Source organism: Triticum dicoccoides, chromosome 6A, assembly GCF_002162155.2.
Source record: "Triticum dicoccoides isolate Atlit2015 ecotype Zavitan chromosome 6A, WEW_v2.0, whole genome shotgun sequence".
Lineage (NCBI taxonomy): Eukaryota > Viridiplantae > Streptophyta > Magnoliopsida > Poales > Poaceae > Triticum > Triticum dicoccoides.
The window spans coordinates 3,551,055-3,573,756 of record NC_041390.1 but is presented as its reverse complement, the minus strand read 5'-3'; the positions used below and the strand labels follow the sequence as shown (position 1 = coordinate 3,573,756).

Genomic DNA, 22,702 nt, shown 5'->3' with positions numbered 1-22,702 from the left:
TGACAAATTTAGTAGCAGAGATGGACAGAAAGGTGTTTGTGGTACCATTATTCAGCAGGAAGACTTCCCCTTCTCTGAGAGAGGAATATGCCCTGACTTAATTATGAATCCCCATGGATTTCCAAGGTTATATATTTGGCTTGGTTATATTGTATACACGGTTCCTTTTTTTATTGATTTATTTTAAATCTATTAGCTCTTGTTTGTGACTCTAGAACTGCAACCATTGAGTTGGGTGTTTTCTGTTCATGTCTTATGTAACTAATACGAAAACTTGACTCTTCTTTTGTTGAGATTACACTTTTTTAATGTGGAAACAATTCAGAAGTCATGTTTGTGGGTTTAGCTGGAGACATCATGCGCATTTTGTCTTCTGATACAAAGCTACATGCATTTAAATGTGTATTCTAGAACATAAAGTTGGAAGATACTCATGCGACGGGATCTTGACTTGTGGAGTTATTATTTTGATACCTAGAAATAAATCAATTTGCATAGTTATTCCTTGTTCTAGGTATTGTGACACTTGTTTAGCTATATTGTTTTGCTGGTTAGTGTGGAAATATTCTCAAGCCGGACTGACTCTTTGTTTGTTCACTAGTCGTATGACAATAGGCAAAATGCTTGAACTTGTTGGGGGGAAGGCTGGCGTTTCGTGTGGTCGATTTCATTATGGCAGTGCACTTGGTGAACCAAGTGGTAATGCTGATAAAGTTGAAGACATGAGGTAATAGCATTGTTTTGGTTGCCATGATTATTCTTCTTGAATGGTTTTTTAATCATTCTTTAACATTGTTTCCACTGTGTACTAGCTATATTCTTGTCAAGCACGGCTTCAACTATCATGGAAAAGATTTATTGTACTCAGGTGTGTTTCTTATATCAAGTTCTGATGAACTATATATTTTTATGTTACTCCAATTCTGCGTCGACTAGATTTAACTGAACTAGAAACCATGATAGTTGATCATGCAAAATTGCTATTCGTGTGCACCACCTGCGGCCTGGCCCTGCCAGGGTTCCTAAGAGCTGATCTTTTCCCCCATTTTCAGGCATCTTAGGCCATCCTCTTGAGACTTATATCTTCATGGGGCCAATCTACTATCAGAAGCTGAAGCACATGGTAGGCATACTTTTCTTTGTTCCGTTCTATTTTGCTTCTTAGGAGACGCTATGGATATTGCAAAATGAGCCTGGATCTATTCCCCAGGGTGCGCACAGTGCCTTAGTTTAATAGTTTATAGTGTAGATTAGTAACAGCATTCTAGTGCATCATGGTCAGAACATTGCATGATATATTAATTATTTCTTAAAGGTGTTAGCAGGCCTGAACTATGCTTGGCAATTCCCTAATCTTATAGTTTGTGGGTCTATTCAAGCAAATGGGTCATACTACTGCCCTTTCAGCTTGCGGGAGATCTCATTTGTAACTTCTTGTATAGCTCTGTAAATACGCATGTATATGAATTCTGCAGGTTCTTGATAAGATGCATGCTCGAGCTAGTGGACCACGAATTACGCTAACCAGGCAGCCTACTGAAGGGCGAAGCCATAATGGAGGTTTTACATCTTCCTTTATATATGCCGTGGTTAAATGAGTATGAAGCTTACTGTTCCCTGTTGAGAATTTTGCTCCTCGTCTTAAAATATGTTTTTTTATTCATAGGCCTGCGTGTTGGTGAGATGGAGCGTGATTGTTTAATTGCGCATGGTGCCAGCATGCTCTGTTGTTTTTGTGTGAAATTCGATTGTCATTGTGCTTTTTGATGCTTGCTTCAGAAAAATAAAATCATGGATAGATAGAAGATGGAAACAGTGATCTTCCTTTCAAGTTAGTAATACTAAAAATCATTTGGCTCATCAATTTTTCATGTCTTGTGTTAAATCCACTCCATTGCAATCTGGCTATGTATGGATGGTTTGGTACAATTTGCCATGGATGAGTATAGTAGTTACGTACACATGTGCTCTGTAGTTTTAGTCCTTCTTGTGTTGCTGCACTTAGTCTAGAGATACAACAACATTAGTTAGGTCATGGATGGATGGATCAATACATACAGCTAGCACTGCTAGTAACAACAACAAAATAACCTTGTGATTGATTCTGTTGACGCTAGCATGCTCTATTAGTTTTGGAGCCCAACCATGGACTGTACGTACTAAGCTAGCTCAAGCACACACACATGCGGCTTGATTTATTTCTGTAGATACTAGCAGCAGCACGCGTGTCTCCTATACTAGCTTGCTTAATTTCTGTACTAGATCAACGACACTAGCACTTGTTTGTTAGATTCGGAGCAGCAGGCATCCTCCGTGGACGATGACGACAACCAGGTCATCCACCGCCACGACGACACCCCGCACATGGTCCAACTCGACTACAACATCCACCGCGTGACGGCGACGTGGTCGTGTGCGGCATCGACCAACCTCCTCTCCTGTGAATCCGTCTCCTACCTGTAGCTCCTGCTCTTGTGCTGCTATATTAGTACCTTGCACTGTTTCATGCGTATGGGTGATTTTGTTTGTGCTTGTGTCATGGAAAAGATCATTCCTATTTATTTGTGCTCTGTTTTCTTTATTATCACGAGTTGCAAAATTAGTAGTGGGAAGTAAACTTTTGTTAACTTGTTGGTTGAACCAATGGAACTACTGTTATATTTGATTTGTTGCTCAACTAGTGCTGCAATGATGGGATCGAATGATTGCATGACCCTAATGTTGGCCTATCATTTCAATTATCTTGGTCTTATAGATGTTATTGTTCCTGTCATATAGCACATGCTAGTTTCTTTATTGGTTGGCTGCTGGTTCTGTTTGTTCATATGCATAAGTGCTACTGTTTCTTTGTTATCTTATAAAGGATATAGTCCTTCATTTGTATATAGCCGTAACTCTCTTATTGATCAACATATACTGATTCATCTCTTTACTGCAATTACTCTGTGTACTTCATGATTTGCTCCTGTAGTGGTATAAAATTATAGTTTCTCTTTCAACCTGGTATCTGTGTTTGATATATACTAGTCTTTATCTAAATACCATGTATTGGTATTTCTTGTATGGTTTAGTACATCATCTACTGGTGGTTTAGTTGTATATTGTACAGGACATAGTCCTGACGGTTGCATGTAGTGATAATTCTTTCTTTGCATTAGCTATTTCATATGTTTCAGATAATTTAGATGCATGCTTATACTCCTATCTATACCAGGTGCATGTGTTGTGCTTGTGTACCTATATACAGAATAGTACCCATGTGTAAGTGGGTGTATGTGTTCTGCTTATAGCAGATGTTTAGTAAATGTGCTATCAATGGCCTATTTCTTCTTGCAGGTTATGGACTATATCTTTCCTTGCCAATTCCCTCTCTCTTAAATCTGATTTGAACAGATGCTGCACTGGTCTCTTCACTTTCTTTCTTTCTCTCCTACTCTCACTGATAAGAACAAGTGCTCCTTAATCTTGCCATGCCAATGATGGTGTCCTGAGGCTCTCATCGTTACTTAAAGATGTTGCACTACTTGATCCAATGATGCAATAGTCCTAGCACTACTAGGCTGCCTGAGGACAATCCCTACTTCAAACCCTACCTCTGGGCTAGTTGATTAGTAGTGGGTTTGTTGGATTTCATCTGAAAACTAACCCAAACTTAATTGAGGGATCCCCTAATCATGGAGTTAGTTCTAGTTTGAGTTGATCTTTGGGTTTGGCTTTGATCTATACTTTGCTGGCTCTACTTCTGTCTTTTGGGTTATTGGCTCCATTTATGCAGTGTTGGCTCTCTTCTACTGTTTCTTTGATCAACTTAATCTGATTGGGGTTTGACTAATGTTTCCAAACTCGTAAGTGCTAGCTCCTACAGCAAAGGCATTTTGCTAAGGGGAATGCTACATTTAAACCTTGATCAAGTTTTTCATGTTTGTTGTTTCTTGTTTTGCAGGTTGATGAACTGGAAGAAAGAAGCAGAAGATGAAGAACTAGATAGTTTAGTATAGGTTTAGTTTAGGACTTTTTCTAGATATGCCTGCTATCTAGCGGGAGAGGGGAGGGAGCGTTGGAGGAACCGGATGAAGACGAGTTTCATCATGATGATGCTCATCGTGATGACCGCAGCTCTCTTCTATGTGATGGTAGTTTAGATGATCGATATCGACTTGTAATGTGAAGACAAACTCGCTACTCGCGGTCTCGAGACTTGTAATATAATGTTCTATCTTTGTTCAGTCTTTTCAATTCGGAGACTAATATGATGAATTATATTCGGAGACTAATATGATGAATTGTATTCAGAGACTAATCTTCTATTGTATTCGATGAATCTGTTGTTGATGTGTGCTGTCTATATTTTGTCCAATTATACATTTTGTAACCTGTGCAAAAAACAGAAAATAAAAAAATAAAAAAAACCTAATATTCATACTAATGGCGCATCACATCACAATGCGCCATTAGTATGTCAAAGGATACTAATGGCGCATCATTAAACAGTGCGCCATTAGTATGCCAAAGCACCTGGGTATACATGGCCCCCTGGGAGGCATACTAATGGCGCACTGTTGTATATACTAATGGCGCATCTGAGGTGCGCCCTGTGGTGCGCCATTAGTAAAATATACTAATGGCGTGGCAGTAATGGCGCACCACTAATGCGCCATTAATGGCCAAATTAGGTGCACCATTAGTAGGCCTTTTCCTAGTAGTGCCTATTGGATGGCAATAGTAACAGTGCCAACTGCCTATTTTGACACAGAAGTTTCTAACTGGTTTTGTGTTTATTAATGCCTCACTATATGTTTCCATGTCCAGGTCCTTATTATACAAGAACAACTATCAAAGAATCGTATTATTATTGAGACCGACAGTAAAGGAAGGTCATAATCTTTGCTGAGTAACTTACTGTGTCCTTTGTTTACTATTTAGAATTTTGTATCAGCATCCAGCAGTTCCTTGTATTTCTAGGGTTTGAAAACTGTCAGTGAAGACATCTTTTGTCAATTACCTGTGTCTATGGCTATTCTCGACATAATGTAGTGCACTTGGTTGGGTAGTTTACTTTAAGTAAAACATTTTGATGGATAGACAGCTGTTATAAATAGATACTGCACATTCATATGATTTTTGCTGTGAAGATAAAAAGAGAGAACCAATGGTAAAGGGGGGAGGATACTAATAGTAATTTATAGTGTATATGTTCTTGAATTATGTGGCAGTAAAAGGTAGTGTGTCGATGGCTTATGCTGTTACATTGGTTTCATGCTGTCTCCATTTAAAAGGTATTGTCACCTAGTGCAACTGCCTTAATATGTGATATACCTTGTTTCTCCCGAATCACCATCTTTGAACTTGGTTCATTGTCTCGTTGAATGTTGAAGCAAAATAACTTGTCTAACCAACCAGCCATTTCTGAAGTTGCTTCTTTCTGTGTGATTATCAGCTTATCCGCATGATATTTAATTTTGTGTTCATGTGGGTTCTACACACTTTGTTCGCTGTATGAAATACACTACGGTTGAAATATTAAACACATTCTGCTTCGACTATTATAACAATGTGATTTTTGTTTTCTATCGATTAGGGTGACTGCATCTGTTGTGAGCAGCACACACCAAAAAAAAAGCAAGCATTGTTGTTATGGAGAAGGAGAAGATTTATCTACAGTTGAATCAATTTACTAAGCTGGTACGCATTTGGTATCTTGTTAGTGTGTTAACTATTCCTTCCATTTAAATATGAGACTTTTTTCATCTTAACCCCTTGTTTATTATAGGATCACAACAAAATAAAGGTTGTATTTAATGAGTCACTTCTGTGTTAATTATTTTTGAATATGTTGTACCGATAACTTGTTGGCTGGTGCCCTAGTGGTATGGCCCCTTGGGTTTTGCCATGGTTTCACTCTATTATAGTCATGGTGGAAGGGATTGCTAGGTTGTGGAAGGAGACAGCTAGATAGGCAGCTTTTATGAGGGATCAATAGCTCTTGACTAGTAGAGCTGAAATCTTCTAGGCTTGCTTACTTGCTCTAGTCCTTTCACTTCATAGATAGAATTGGGCCAAACAAATCATTTATGATCAAGCCAACCACAGTAGAATCACTACTGACAGAAATTTAGGAGCACAACAAGATAGTGCCAGTTGAAAAGTAACATTGGCATGCCACTGGCATGTGGCCCACCGTCCCATCTGTCAGTGGTCATATTAGTGTTACTTTCCAGTTTATATATCTTTCCGACGTACTGAGCTAATCTTCCTGAATTTAAGCAATCACATCTTTTAAATAGAGCAAGACCTAGTACACTGAGTAGCCTTCTCTTCTTCATTGGCTATAGACCCGATGGCTTCTTAACAAATGTGCATAAGACCATTGATTCCTATATTGATATGGAAGGATTAATCTCAGTTTCTAAGCTTTGAATTCTGCAGATTCCTATAATCGTTGTTATGAAAGCCATGGGGATGGAAAGTGATCAAGAGATTCTACAAATGATTGGACGAGATCCAAGATATGGGGACCTCCTGTTTTTATCTATTCAGGTAATGTGTTTGCTGAGTTAAATGAGATCTCTCAAGGTCTACATAATCATTTAATCTTTTGTCAAGTGTTCAAATATTTCTCTTGTCCTTGAGATTTACAATCTTATATTTGTATGTACCCTTTCCTTGTTCTTTTCTTCAAGAGGTTATGTCTTTATATTTTGGGCTATCTAAACAGTTTTTTACTTTCTTAGGAATGTGCCTCAGAGAGAATATATACACAAGAGCAAGCTCTTCAGTACATGGATGGCAAGGTGAAACTTCAAACTGATAAGCGCGTCTTACTATCATCCTTGATTTGAACCTTTCGTCATAGTTTGAATTATGCCGATCAATTTGCGGAGCAATAAATAGCTCCTGAAGTGCATTCTAAGATTTGCAAGAGTAGATCCCTTCACTACCCAGTCATGCATTTTCTTCAGTGTCCACTGCGGTAGTATTATGGATTTTACATTTCATTCTAATAAGAGCTGTGTACATTTCTACCATGTTCTCATTTCTAGAGGGGCTTCCTACCATTCTTGAAGAATTACATTAGTTCAACTACGGAATAAATATTTTACGTAGTTCGTAAAAAAGTTGTACTTGTCCTATATTTTTCATGGCCAGTTGGGGGGGGGGGGCGCTATAGGCACTACTACTTTTTACCATTACCAAAGTTTTATCTGTTTTTAGTTGCCGGTACATACTGAATGCGTCTTATCTTTGCAGTTGAAGTATCCGGATTCAGGAAATCTGAAGGTATGAACTAAAGCTCATATACTCTTAATTTCTGTGTATGGTTCAGGACATATACTGTTAACTATAAGTTTCCACTTTTTGTTTCTTAAACTAATTGGTGTAGACTAGCTAATAGAGCTACAAAGTTGTATTCTTATTGGCATTAGGTTACTTCATCTCGCCCTTTTTGGCACTCACAGGAAAGTCGGTCAAAATCAATACTCCGTGATGTTTTTCTTGCGCATGTGCCGGTGAGATAAATAATTGGAACTCTAATGCCTATGCTTTGCAGTCAGTCCAGTCCACTCACGGCAATTTCACCTGTAGGTCAATAATGGGAACTTCAGAGCAAAGTGCATTTACACTAGCGTAATGTTAAGGCGCATGATGGATGCAATCTTGAATGCTGGCACTTTTGATGATAAGGCAAGTTCAAGCCCCCCCCCCCCCTTGTATCACTTTAGTGAATGGGTCCTAGAAGAAGTCATCTATCAAAAGTTAGTTTCCCTGCCTTCAGCAATGTTTCATAATAAATGAAATCCCTGTAAATTTCAGCTGGGGCTCGCACAACCAAACATGACCGATTCTTACTAGTTACTACTATATAATTATAGCTTAACACACATGGTGGCTGGCTGATCCTTGCTAAACCTGACTGTGCAGAGTGGTCTTGCTGGTATTGGAATCTCTATAGTGAAACACTGTCAGTTTGAAAACTCCAATGGCCACAATAAATTGTGATCTGGGACAACTTACTGCATGTTAACTCTATTTTGGTCTCTACCCATCATCCGCCAAATCAGTTTGTTTTGTGTTACCTCCTATTCATAGTCTGCATGACCAAGACTGTACATTTATCGTTTCAATGTAATGTAGGGTAATGTTATGAAATCCTAGGGAAGCTTCTGTACAATGATTGACTCGTATATATATTGTATTTAGTGGCGATAGTTCATTTATCATCCCACCTCCCCTCTACCAAAATCATTGTTTGATACGTGGGGCCATATCTCCAGCCTTTGGCATCTCTGTCTGGAAGGGTTCTTCAAGCACACGAAACTGTCTTCGCAAATTTATACACATGTGAATCATTTAATGAATCAAATTTGCACGGTTGCAGGATTACGTAGGAAATAAGAGGCTGGAACTGTCTGGTCAACTACTATCACTGCTATTCGAGGTGTTTATTTTATCTAATCATTTCATTTGATGGTTGCATTATGTGATTTTCTTACTTGTGGCATTTCTCTGTGAAGGATTTGTTCAAAACAATGAATTCTAATGCTGTGAAGAGGATGAGCGCACAAAATAGTAAAGCCCAAACAGATAGTTTTAAGCAGGTATATATTTTTGGATGATCACTTGTTCCCCCTTTTTGCATTTTATTGCAGCGAGCCAGTGATGCTACTGTACCGCAACAGTTTGACGTTGCGCTCAATTCTTGTTGCACTATTTCTCTGAATTGTAGTCTATATGCAATCTAATTATATTGCTGCTAGCGTTTGCCTTGATTATAACTTACTAAGTGAAGAAGTATCTTTCCTTGCTACTCCCTCCGTTTGAAAATACTTGTCATCAAAATGGATAGAAAAGGATGTATCTGGAACTAAAATACATCTAAATACATCCCCTTTTATTCATTTTAATGACAAGTATTTCCGGACGGAGGGAGTACTTTTTCAAAGCTCATAAACTCGACTCATGAAAATGCTTTTGAAACTACAAAGCTTGTTAAGCAGATCCACAGAGTTTTTATCATCTTGAGTGAAAATATGAAATGGATCAGCTGTCTGCTCGTAAGGTGGGAGGCTTACCCATTGATTTTGCATGTAGTTAAATTAGATGTTTTTTGGACACACATTTTTTTATTTGACCTTGCAAGCAAAACTTAGACCCCACAATTAGTTGGCCTTTTCGAAAACCGCAAATCAATACTTATTATGTGCTGGTGTAATTCAGTCCTTCCATAATAGTGTTATGTTGCTTAAAGCTTAAAGTAATCTTCTCCCTTATATTTGACGTTGAAAGTTTGCATCCTTGAAATGCCACTACTCCGTACCATATTGTCTGATAAATGACATGCCAACATAATATGAAAATACGCCGGAAACATTCATTACTCTTTTATTCTTGCTCTGCACATTATATTGGAATGTGTTTAGCTGTTCTAACACTGAGAAATGTGTTGTAACATCACTAACCATGTAAAAAATCCCTTTGGGGTGCTCAGACATATGTAGTATCTTAGATGTATAACTTCCTTATTTGCAGATAATAGAGAAGAATATTACCATAACCTTTGGTTTGGAGAGGGCTATTAACACAGGAAATTGGGACATAAGCCGATTTGGGATGAGTAGAAAGGGAGTATCACAGGTTCTAGTTATTCAATCCTTTCGATCCCTCTTCTCTGATCTATAGATATTTTGGGATTTAAGTTTCTCTTTTGCTTCTGTGCAGTCTCTTTCTAGGTTATCCTGCATTGCATCTTTAGGCTACATGACGCGCATATCACCGCAATTTGAGAAGACTCGGAAAACAAGTGGACCTCGTGCGTTGCAACCTAGCCAGGTGAGGATAGATGTTACTACCTATGTTTCTACTTCATAAAAAAAACAGGAATATACGTGAAGATCAGAAACCTAAAAACTGTTTACATTTGCTTATGTAACTATTTTTGTGACAGTGGGGTATGCTTTGCCCATGCGATACTCCTGAAGGGGAACTTTGTGGATTGACAAAAAATTTAGCTTTGTTGGCTCATGTTACAACAGATCAAGAGGATGGCCCACTCATAAATCTGGTTTGTTGAGGCGCAACCCACTGCAATTTTTTCTTCATTCATTTTCACTTGCTTTCTTGACATCCATTGTATGAAAAGTTCTATGAGTTGTGAGCAATCTTATATCTTCCACTTTTGTTCATTATGTACTAGTGTTATAGTCTAGGTGTGGAAGATTTATCAATTCTATCAGGAGAAGAAATTCATGCACCAGGTTCATATTTGGTCATGTTCAATGGATTAATACTGGAGAAACATAGGCAACCTCAGGTCCAATTCCTTATAAACCTTACATATACTTTTTCTCATTTCTTTTTAGAGTTTTCGTTAAGCCATCCATGATGCTTTTCAGATATTTGCTAATGCTATGAGAACATTGCATCGGTCAGGCTACATTGGGGAGTTTGTAAGCATTTTTGTAAATGAGAAGCAGGTATTGTTTGTTTTCTCTTGATTTCTACTAGCTTACCATGAGTACTAGCATCATGCTCATGAAATTTGTATTCCTAGGATAATAGTGTGTTTTGAGAATATCAAATAACAAAAACAGAAATTGACTCTACTTAATATGGGCCACTTCCTGGGAAAACTACTAAATAAATCAAACCTAATTCATTAATGTAAGTCACTACTTCATCTCCAGACCTGGGGTAATAGCTTCTCATCATACTGATGTGGGTACATTAGGTATATTAGCGGACTTATTCCATCTTAGGGATGTCCGCACATTAATGTGGTATGTGAGCTGGGAGTTATGAAAGAAGCTTCAAACTCATGTTGTTCATCTCTATTTATGATGGTACTAGTTATAATTTATTAGTTTAAGCTTGTTACGCTGACTTATGCACCAAGGAATGAAATTACTGTTGCAAGCTAGTTTCAACACACAAGAACTTCAGCTCAAACAAGAGGTAAGATCTTTAAGATATATAATCGTTAGCAGCTTGATGAAAACATTCTCATTACATAACAAGTGTGGAGAAAATGAGTTTGTGTTGGCTTTGTTTTTCCCTTCTGGAATCAATTTGATGGCTATACAGTGATTGTGGCATGCGACACAAATATTATGAAAATATCAGTACTCGGTAGTACCCGTGTGATCATTTTGTAGTTAATTTCTCCCTCCAGAAGTTGTACATTGTAACAACCTTTCTAACTGTATATTGTTGAAGATAATTCTCTTCATCTTATAATTTAGGTTCCTCACATGTAGCAAACAGTGGTTATATTTTTCAGTCCCACAATCTAGGTGTCTTAGTCAATGAGTACAGTGCTCTTTCTGTGGTTGTACCTGAAATTGCAAAATGGTATAAATAACGCACCTTGTGGTAGGCTCCTCCCTGAGTTTGTATTGGTAGTATTTTGTTTGTGATCTGCATATATTTTTCTTGTAAAGGATGTTTTGGATCTAACTTGTTTTTGCCATTTCTAGCATTGCATTCACATTGTCTCTGATGGTGGCCGTGTTTGTCGCCCACTTATAATCGCTGATAAGGGGAGATCAAGTGTCCAAGAGCATCATATGAAACAACTGAGGGTTAGCAATTCACATGTTTTCTGATTTATTTGTTGTGTATTTGTAATCTAGACCTCAATTGATTTTCTTTCTTTCTAGGATGGTATACTCTCATTTGATGATTTTCTGAGTGATGGGTTGATTGAATATCTTGATGTCAATGAAGAGAATAATGCATTGGTATAACATGATTCTTCTAAATTCTTTTGTAGTTTGTTTAATTTGTGATAATGTGTTTAATATCATTCAAACAGATTGCATTGTATGAGCATGAGAATCAAGATGATGTTCAGAGAAGCAGAATCACACACATTGAAATAGAGCCCTTGACTATACTAGGAGTTGTGGCTGGACTTATTCCTTATCCACACCATAACCAATCTCCACGTAACACTTATCAGGCAAGGATTTGAATTACTGCTATACGTGATGATTCATTCAATCCCACGCTTACATTTTCTAATCTGCAGTGCGCAATGGGTAAGCAAGCAATGGGCACTATTGCATATAATCAGGTAAGAAGCAGCTTGAGCTGTTTTTTTACAATTTAATGCCGCATTAGTTTTTGCTTCATTGCACTCACAAGAATGCAGCATGAAGTGGCCTGGTTGGTTGCAACCTGCGTACACATTCGACCATTGAAAAGGATCTAACTCACATGCCTGGATAAATTAATTATATTCCCATCAAATAATTTACAATGTTGTTATACTCTGGCCCTTGTTATAAGCTGCTTCCCCTACTAACGTGAAATAATGTTTCTTTGGAATGTGCTACAGTTGTTCCGGGCAGATCCTCTACTATATTTGTTGGTGTATGCGCAGCGTCCCCTGCTTACAACGAAAACAATCGAGTTGGTTCGTACCTGCTCCGTTCTCTCCCATCCTCATTTTAAATTTTGTATGTATAACATATTGTACTGCATTTCTTTTCAGGTGGGATATGATAAGCTTGGGGCTGGGCAGAATGCAACTGTTGCTGTCATGAGTTACAGTGGATATGATATTGAAGATGCAATTGTAATGAATAAATCATCCCTTGATCATGGTTTTGGTCGCTGCATAGCAATCAAAAAGTAATGTTATGCTTCAAATACAGCTGCTCTTCCTTTTACTCTGTTTTGCTTCTTATAGTGAATCTTTGGTTCTTATCCTAAAGGTACAAGGTCACTATGCAGAAGTATGGAAATAATATATCAGAAAAGAATGTTAAACCAGAGAGGGATAAAGATGGTGTTTTGATGAAAAAGAATATGCAGGTACGAAAAGCACCGACCATTCATATTAGCTGAATTTGAAGGAATAATACTACAGTCCACCTTGAGATGCGAGGGAAAAGAGGTTTTTTCTTGGTAGTGAAGGTCTTTCATTCATATTGAGCTATCTAAATTTTCCAGAAATGAAAGAAAGCAGAACCCCATAGAAACAGCCTGTCCAAGGTTGAGATATTTTTTCCAAATAGTTACCTCAAAATTCAGATAAATTTATGGATTAATTTCTTGACCTTCTTTCCAAAGACTTCCATAGTTTTACATCAGCTGTTCTCATTTCTCAACATACATTATTTCTGTATCTCATCCCCACCCATATAATTTTTAATTCAAATTGGGTTGTATATGGACTGTCATCAAAATGGCATTGCTATTTAGTTACACCTCTTGATATTTTGACTTTTGACTAGGTAGTTTAAGTATTTTATGAGTTTTGTTTCCAACAGTTTTTGTCTGTCTTTTTTATTATTCTATGTATGCATTTGTAATGGATGATCTGGTTGATAGGGGCTTGCCAGGCCCAAACTGGCTAAAATTATTCGCATCCTCTAATCTGTCTACTCGATTTACATTTTTCACTATAGTTCCTAAAAGCCAGGGTTTTGTGACAGGCATTGGATGAAGATGGATTTGCGGCACCAGGTCAAATAATCCGCAATCATGACATCTATGTGAATAAGAAAACTCCCAAGATTATTCCTGATGATACTGCAAACAGTCCTGCCGTTAGATTAACAGACAGGTGACAATTGTTATTTTTTTGTGCTTCTTTTTAGCATGTTCCATCTATTTTTTGGCTCCGAAGTTTTGCTGTTCAAGAATGTTATATGTTCTCAGTCGCTTCAAACATTATTCACCCAGGGATTACAAGGACTCACCTGCTGTTTACCGAGGTGATGATGGCGAAACTACTGTAGTAGATCGTGTAATACTTTCATCAGATACAAATGACCAATTGACCATTAAATGTATGATCAGACACACTAGGCGGCCAGAGGTAGGCCCTATTCGCTGAATCCCTTCAATTTCATGTATGGAACGATGAATATAGATTTTGCTTTCCTGTTTGTGACCCAGGTCGGTGACAAATTTAGTAGCAGACATGGACAGAAAGGTGTTTGTGGTACCATTATTCAGCAGGAAGACTTCCCCTTCTCTGAGAGAGGAATATGCCCTGACTTAATTATGAATCCCCATGGATTTCCAAGGTTATATATTTGGCTTGGTTATATTGTATACACGGTTCCTTTTTTTTATTGATTTATTTTAAATCTATTAGCTCTTGTTTGTGACTCTAGAACTGCAACCATTGAGTTGGGTGTTTTCTGTTCATGTCTTATGTAACTAATACGAAAACTTGACTCTTCTTTTGTTGAGATTACACTTTTTTAATGTGGAAACAATTCAGAAGTCATGTTTGTGGGTTTAGCTGGAGACATCATGCGCATTTTGTCTTCTGATACAAAGCTACATGCATTTAAATGTGTATTCTAGAACATAAAGTTGGAAGATACTCATGCGACGGGATCTTGACTTGTGGAGTTATTATTTTGATACCTAGAAATAAATCAATTTGCATAGTTATTCCTTGTTCTAGGTATTGTGACACTTGTTTAGCTATATTGTTTTGCTGGTTAGTGTGGAAATATTCTCAAGCCGGACTGACTCTTTGTTTGTTCACTAGTCGTATGACAATAGGCAAAATGCTTGAACTTGTTGGGGGGAAGGCTGGCGTTTCGTGTGGTCGATTTCATTATGGCAGTGCACTTGGTGAACCAAGTGGTAATGCTGATAAAGTTGAAGACATGAGGTAATAGCATTGTTTTGGTTGCCATGATTATTCTTCTTGAATGGTTTTTTAATCATTCTTTAACATTGTTTCCACTGTGTACTAGCTATATTCTTGTCAAGCACGGCTTCAACTATCATGGAAAAGATTTATTGTACTCAGGTGTGTTTCTTATATCAAGTTCTGATGAACTATATATTTTTATGTTACTCCAATTCTGCGTCGACTAGATTTAACTGAACTAGAAACCATGATAGTTGATCATGCAAAATTGCTATTCGTGTGCACCACCTGCGGCCTGGCCCTGCCAGGGTTCCTAAGAGCTGATCTTTTCCCCCATTTTCAGGCATCTTAGGCCATCCTCTTGAGACTTATATCTTCATGGGGCCAATCTACTATCAGAAGCTGAAGCACATGGTAGGCATACTTTTCTTTGTTCCGTTCTATTTTGCTTCTTAGGAGACGCTATGGATATTGCAAAATGAGCCTGGATCTATTCCCCAGGGTGCGCACAGTGCCTTAGTTTAATAGTTTATAGTGTAGATTAGTAACAGCATTCTAGTGCATCATGGTCAGAACATTGCATGATATATTAATTATTTCTTAAAGGTGTTAGCAGGCCTGAACTATGCTTGGCAATTCCCTAATCTTATAGTTTGTGGGTCTATTCAAGCTAATGGGTCATACTACTGCCCTTTCAGCTTGCGGGAGATCTCATTTGTAACTTCTTGTATAGCTCTGTAAATACGCATGTATATGAATTCTGCAGGTTCTTGATAAGATGCATGCTCGAGCTAGTGGACCACGAATTACGCTAACCAGGCAGCCTACTGAAGGGCGAAGCCATAATGGAGGTTTTACATCTTCCTTTATATATGCCGTGGTTAAATGAGTATGAAGCTTACTGTTCCCTGTTGAGAATTTTGCTCCTCGTCTTAAAATATGTTTTTTTTTATTCATAGGCCTGCGTGTTGGTGAGATGGAGCGTGATTGTTTAATTGCGCATGGTGCCAGCATGCTAATATTTGAGCGTCTCCTACTATGCAGTGACCCATATAAAGTGCAGGTAATCTTTGAAGTAGATTGTGATACATTAAGTAGGCTTGACCACTGGTAGCATGCAAGGAGCATAAGTATGCATACTATTGCTGTTGGTGTTGTCGCATCCGTAGTCTTACTCATGGTTGATTGGCTAATCTGGCATTAAAAGCAAAGAATAATTGCGTCTGAGAACTCTGAAAGATTGTCGACTGTCTTATTTGTGGTTGCTCATGTTCTCCAGGTCTGCGGAACATGCGGTTTGTTGGGCTACTACAACCATAAACTCAAGATATCATTTTGTTCATTCTGCAAAAATGGGGAAAATATGGCCCAACTGACCATGCCATATGCCTGCAAGCTTTTGTTTCAGGTACTGCGGAAGAGGGAAGCGAGAATGGTTCTTTTCGTGACCATTATTAAGTGTTTTCTTGTGATTTTACTTACCCTCTCCTAGTCAAGGGCATGAAGCTGGACCGTTTGCCTAATTTTTGTTGCTCCGATAACCCTCATCTCCTTTTAAGTTGCTTGTGCACCTCTGAAAAACCTTATTTGTAAATCTACCTGCAGAAATTTTCGTTGCCCATACATACCTCTATACGCTCTTATATTTCTTTACGGAGGGAGTAGTTCTGAAACCTTATTAGATTCTGAAACATTATTTCTAGAACCAGTGTTACTGCACGCTTGAGTCCTGTCGTATATGGTGAACCCCATCTCTTTGTGTCGTCTGGCCATCTTTTTCAGGAACTGCAATCGATGAACGTTGTACCACGCCTGAAATTAACCAAAGAATGACTTGTAACACGATTTGTGGACCGTTGATCTCGAAGGGTGATTGGAGCGTCTGAGGTGAACCGGTCCGGCGTGATTCTTGAAGGCTGAATGTGTATAAAAAAGTTTGCCTGAGACATCTTGGCATTTTTTTGTTGTATATATTTGAGATGCGAAATTAGTTCTGTAGCTGCCTTGATATGAAGATTAAGTAACATGTCAGTTACATTGGCATGTTTGTTTCCACGACTGTAACAGGTAACTTGATATGTGTATACATACTGCATAAATCCTCTGTCGCTTGCAACACAGATGATAAAAGAGTCACATTACATACTTGAATAGAGCAATGTATGCTGAATAGAGCAATATGTACTAGTGACATTTGCTTAATAATTTGTTATTCAGAGTAATGAGATGATGGCGAGGGAGATGACGGCGTGCTGGAACAGGCGCCGACTCTCCCCTTCCATGGGCGGCTGCAATCCCTGCTCCTTGAACTCGTCGTTGCAGGTCACAGGTGCGTCGGTGGTGGCGGTCATCTTCGTCTTGGCTTCGGTGAACCTCCCGTCCTCGATGGCGGCGATGGCGTCGTCGAGGTCGGCCATGGCGTTGCGGAACACGTCCATGCAGGCGTTGAGGCAGGACCACCTTGTCGACTGCGTTGCCTCCTTGGCCCGGAGTGCTGCAATGCCGGAGTCCATGCCCTCCACCCCTGCCTGCACCAGCTTGGCCGAGATGAGGGCGAGCCCGTGGAGGCTGGCGTCGCGGCTGGAGGGGTCTGCCGAGAGGGAAGCGACGCAGAGGGCGTAGTCCACGTTATGGTTGTTCTCGCCGCATCTCTGGCAGGTCTCGGCGATGATATCGTCGCCGTAAGGGAGTCGGATGATGGCGACGGTGGAGGACATCGCCGGGTGCGGCAGGAAGGAGAGAGCGACGGAGGTGAGGAGGAAGATGCAGCTAGGCAGCGACGACATCTTGGCTTCGCCGCCTCTACTCGGGGGTAGCGGCCACATTGTTTTCTGCTATACATATAGTGAGAGGAAGAGAAGAGAGAGGGAGGAAGAGACAGGGGTGGAGGAATCAAGTTGAAGGAGGAAATGGTTGGTGAAGCGTGTGAGGAAGACGGAGTTGCAGGTTTGAGGCTGTGGCTTGCAACTGAAACCAAAGGCTAGTCCGTTATGCTACTCTTCCTGTCAAATTCAGATATTCCCAAGGCAAATCATCTGAATCTCTTTGTCAGGATTTGTTTCTAGAGGTCAGGATTTTTTCGACGAACTCAATCATTGAAGATTTCCCTGCAAAGTATGATCCACGGTCTGCGCGCCGACACACATTCTGGTTTCACCAATCAAATCAGAAGTAGTAGTAAAAAAAATTCCCCACTGAATGAGATCAAGGTTTTGGTTACCGAATGAGGTAATTTAACTGAGGGGGGCTGATAAATGTGGTTACCACGGTTATCGAGAAATACCGACAAATACCGAGAATATTTCGAGCAAATTTTATAGTTGAATTTTGAATTCAAATAAGTGAATGAACGAATATTCAAAACAGAGACCTCTCAAAACAGAAACTAGGTTGCTACCAACATGCCATAACCAACTTGCATTAATTAGATCCTACATACTTTACTGTAAATCGAGTGTTTAAATTCAAAAAATTAAAAAAATGATATTTTTTGCTCGGTATGGCGATTAATCGAGGGGCACGGAAATACGCGATAACCATGGGAAATCTTGAAATTTCGACTGGTAACCAAAACCTTGAATGAGATACACAGTACACAAGTTCATCTTTGTAGAGAGAAAACAGAGGTGATGAGTGAATCCATCTTGTTATTATAATTGCTTTATTTATTATCTGATGATGAGTGAAACATGGTCTACAATATTTGCTTTTATGGACAATCGATCGAAGATGTGAAGAGAAGAAAAAGAAAATGGGGTTCAACTACACCTGATTATATATAATTAATAATGGTAATAATCAATAATGAACGATGAGTGATGGTGACGATGAAATCCAATCCAATCCATGCAAGAAGAAGACGACGACGACGATCCGATCCATGGAGGCGAGGCGACGATGCATGATCATTTGGCGGCGGCGTGGGTGAAGCCGATGGCGATGTGGGCGAGGCGCTCGTACTCGCGGTCGTGGGCGGCGACGGGGACGGCGCGCGCGGGGGCGCCCCTCCAGGCGTCCTCGCAGCTCCGGGACGCGCCCAGCGCCGCCATGAGCTGCTGCATGGCCAGGCCGTACACGTTGGCCTGCAGGTTGTCCAGCGCGTCGCGGAGCAGGTCGGCGGCGCCGCCGTACTGCTCCAGGCAGTGGTCGAACCGGGCGCGGTCGGCGCCGGCCTCGGCCTCGAGCTCCGCCAGGTCCTCGATCTTGGCCTCCGTGCTGGCGGCGTGGTCCACGGCGATCCTCGTGGCCAGCACCGCCAGGCCGTGGATCCCGGCGGACGCGGAGGCGTCGGCGCTGCGCGCGTCCGCGTTCAGGGACCGCACGCAGTGGTCGTAGTCCACGCCGTGGTGCGTGTCCGAGGCCCCCCGGCACGCCGCCTCCACGCTCACCGGGGTCGCGCACGACTCCGGCGCGTCCCACTCGCCCTCCGCCGCCGCCAGGAGGGCGGCGGCGAGGAGGAGGACGCCGACGATGCACACCGCGGGTCGCGCCGTGAACCCCATTGCTGCGCCTGCTCCGGCCGGCCGGCGATCGAGCTCTGACCGGGGGCTGATGGATCAATCAAGCAAGAAGCTAGGAAGAAGGTTGCTGGAGCGAGGGCGAGGGAGGAGGAAAGGTCGATCGAGAGGCGAGCGCGAGGCGTGGGAATATTAATAGCTAGGGGGTTGATCGATCGGGGATGACGAAGATGGAGGAGAGGCGGGGAGCAAGCCTCGGCGCCATTTCTGCGCGGCCGCATCACGATCGAGCTCCTGTTTTTAGCCATGGCCATGCATGCACGCACCACGCAAGTTTGAATGCTTCAGCCATGCAAGAGCGGAGAGGGAGGAGAGACGATTGGGAAGGCCCACCAGGCAGAACGGTCACGAGCAACGCCGACGTAGCCATGATTAGCTGAGTGCATCTCAGCCGTCCCTTCTAATTTAGCCCCTGAAATGGACCATTATATGTTAACTCTTACTAGTAGAAGGCCCGTGCGTTGCCACGGGCTTTTAAATATTTTTACCGTGTGCATATATAAACATAATGCATATCAAGTTTTACGTGTAAACATAATTGAAATCCATATCACACAAAATATTCTTCGATACAAAATGTAATTCGATAATGTATACATAGAAAGACACGCGATGCACAAAATAAAGAAAGTGGTACAGAAACATAGTACTCTTTATTGTGCACTATATTACACAAGGTAGATAGCACTCTACATGACTTTTATGCTTAAGACCAATCATCTCACGAAGCATTTCCATTGTTATTAACCATTAATTAAAGACAACAGATGGAGCATTTTGTTACCTTTAAACAAATATTTCAAGATGCTGCAACCAGAACCTTAATACATTATGGAATTTCCTAACAAATATTACATAGACCCAAATATACAGCACACCATCCAATAAAAAATCATTATAATACACACCATCTAACTTAAAAGTCTGGCATATGAAAATTTAGACCTCCGATAGAAAACGCTGAATTTCAGCAGGAAATATCAAATACATGCTTCCCTGTCCGATGTATAAATATGTGTAATTCTCAATTGATGCACTTTTGAAATCTTCTAACTCACATAACACCATAATTACAGTGATTGTGCAACATATTTTTTAGAAAGCATGCATAAGCCTTTGAATATAAACACAACTTTTGGTAGGGAGTCAATAACACCCCTAGGTAACCAAGCCTTTGAGTATAAACAAAAATGATTTCTCAATCTTTCTTTTGCTTCATGGAGCTGTAATTATTGCTAACAGAAACAAAATAGAAATCACATGATAAAAAAGAAACAACGCAATAGGAGAAAATGAGGCATACTACGTGGCCATGTCGCTGACCTGGCCATCACAACCTCCGAGACCAAGGGGCGAGGAGGTGGCGGCATCAGCTCCAATGAACCTATGACACCAAAATGATTATGTTTGCCGTCCTCGATCGTCGGCATCATCGACTCAGTGGTCGGTCCCCTTGTATCTTCTTCCCCATGGATCGGGATTGATTCGACATAGGATCAGAACAACAAACAAAATCGAAAGTCACAAAGAATTATAGCCTAGTAATCGACAACAAAAGAGTGTGAACGAGACTTTCAAACAGAAGGTACAAGTGAAGGAGTCATTTTGTGCTCAGTATATATGATGTAGTAATACATAATAACTTGTAGTGAGAATTTTTTTACACACATTCGCAAAGGCAGAAGAAATTTGATCCACACATAAATACTAATCGAGCAATCATTTAAGGACAGAAGGAAAGCATATAAAAAATGTAAGGAGCGAACAAAAGCATCACGTGATATTACTGCTCAAGCATAATCAGAATATCAATAGAGCCTTCCTTCTAGTAATGCTCAGTCAGCCAAATTAAGAAATATCGGTAACACATGCATATCTATTAATGATATTAGTGAACAATGCAAAAATCAAAGGATTCCATTTGTCGCAATTAGTACACACGACAACTACTTCATAAGTTCATATGACCAATCAGTTAGACCACATGGTTAAATTCATTCATAGATGAACAATAGATGAACAACTAACAAAAGTCAAGAAGGATCCTTACAAAAACAATGATTGGTCAGGAATTTGGAAGGAGGGAGGGTCTATTATTAACGCTAGTGAAGGCACATGTCATGCCAACTCTACAAAGTTAATTCCATTTACAAAAATCACATCGGAAAAGTATTGTGCATTCATGTTCTAGTCTTAATATCCCTTAGGTAATCTTGTTTTCAGCTGAATAACGATCATGTCAAGCTAAACGAAGAGGACGCCGACAGGGCCATATTGTTCCCTGCCCACCACCGCCCACTTCCACACGCCACCATCCATGTTCACCGCCTGGATGCCGGCCCCAGCTCTCAAGCCCCTAGAACCGGTGCGCCCACGGGTCGCCGCGTTGGGTATGTACCCGCCGCCACCGCGTTGGACCTTCTCGTCCTACAATGCAATAGCCATTGCCTTAGTTGTCTACATCAGACATCTAAAATGAAACAAAAGTCAAATGCTACTAATTAGATGTAATACATCAAAATGTCAAAAAGAGTCAACACTTTAATTATGCTTCATAGGATAAGAATCAAATATACATAGTTAAACCAAATACTTAACAAAGTGTCAACAACATTTCACAGATTTTTTCAGAATTTTTGAAGCACTAACCTGGCTTGGCTCAATGCCAATGTGGTTCAGCATATCAATGCATAGATGTAGGAATCATCCTTGTACTCTGCACAAACAAGGGGAAAACATGAGCTTTCATGTTTCCGTGTATTATAGTTGAGCAGAAGCGATACATGGACAGTAGTATGAATGTACAACAGTGGGAAAGTTGAGGTTCCCTGGGCTGAATGTCGATGAAAGGTGCCTCCCATTTGCCCTTGTAGTCCAGGTTCCTAATTATCTGACTACACAAATATCCCATGTCAGAAGTTGCAATGCCAATGCACACTGCTGTTTGTCTACAATTTGACTATCTAATCTTACTCTAGCAGAAGTACCTTTTGCATCCATGGTCTCTTGCACCGGGGTACGTACCAAACTCCTAACTTCTTACAACTGATGATATTGTTAGGCGATGGAATTTGGAGTAACTTCTTGCTGACAACTAATGATATTGTTGGGCATTGAATTAATTGAACCACCCAAACTACTTTCAATCCTTTCTCGAAAGACAAATCAAGGAGACCACGAGATAGAAAAAGAGAGAAACTTACCATTAAGATAGAGGACAAGTCAGGCAGTCTTGCACATGGTGTTGGTAGGCAGCACCGCCGTTGTCGGGACAGTTCGCGCGCGCCCCAAATCCATATCCTCCATTTTTGCAAGATTCTGTACACCACATCTTTCTTACTAAAGTGGGAGAAACCATAAATCGACTATCAATCATCATTAAGTGTAGAATATGGTCATTAAAATCATTGCACATCGCTTGCTTGATTCTCCTCTATTAAATTAGCATTCATCACGGTGCCTTCTAAAGACAAGGCATGACAGAAACACAAAGCACAGCCCAAGCACATTGGTTTATGTACCATACTCATTGTAAATAATTAGAAGCTTCTGTAAGATGTGACATTGT

At 40.2% G+C, this 22,702-nt stretch overlaps 2 protein-coding genes, 1 long non-coding RNA gene and 1 pseudogene across 3 annotated transcripts; 1 reads left to right on the top strand and 3 right to left on the bottom strand.

Annotated features, from left to right (window-relative positions):
- The first annotated feature begins 722 nt into the window (after positions 1–722).
- Positions 723–16,450, top strand: LOC119318921 (annotated as a pseudogene).
- Positions 16,451–16,699: 249 nt separating this feature from the next.
- On the bottom strand, positions 16,700–17,445 carry LOC119319096 (pectinesterase inhibitor 12-like). Its single transcript, XM_037593601.1, has one exon. It carries the CDS (start codon positions 17,440–17,442, stop codon positions 16,831–16,833), a length of 612 nt encoding a protein of 203 aa, XP_037449498.1. The 5' UTR covers positions 17,443–17,445; the 3' UTR covers positions 16,700–16,830.
- An 802-nt stretch (positions 17,446–18,247) lies between these two features.
- Positions 18,248–19,252, bottom strand: LOC119319111 (putative invertase inhibitor). The gene has a single exon (XM_037593611.1). It carries the CDS (start codon positions 19,117–19,119, stop codon positions 18,523–18,525), a length of 597 nt encoding a protein of 198 aa, XP_037449508.1. The 5' UTR covers positions 19,120–19,252; the 3' UTR covers positions 18,248–18,522.
- Positions 19,253–21,882: 2,630 nt separating this feature from the next.
- LOC119316529 lies at positions 21,883–22,430 on the bottom strand. The gene is made up of 3 exons (XR_005153057.1): positions 22,338–22,430; positions 22,122–22,228; positions 21,883–22,028 (listed from the first exon to the last, which is right to left on the bottom strand). It is a non-coding gene; the product is annotated as an uncharacterized LOC119316529 (long non-coding RNA).
- Positions 22,431–22,702: the final 272 nt, after the last annotated feature.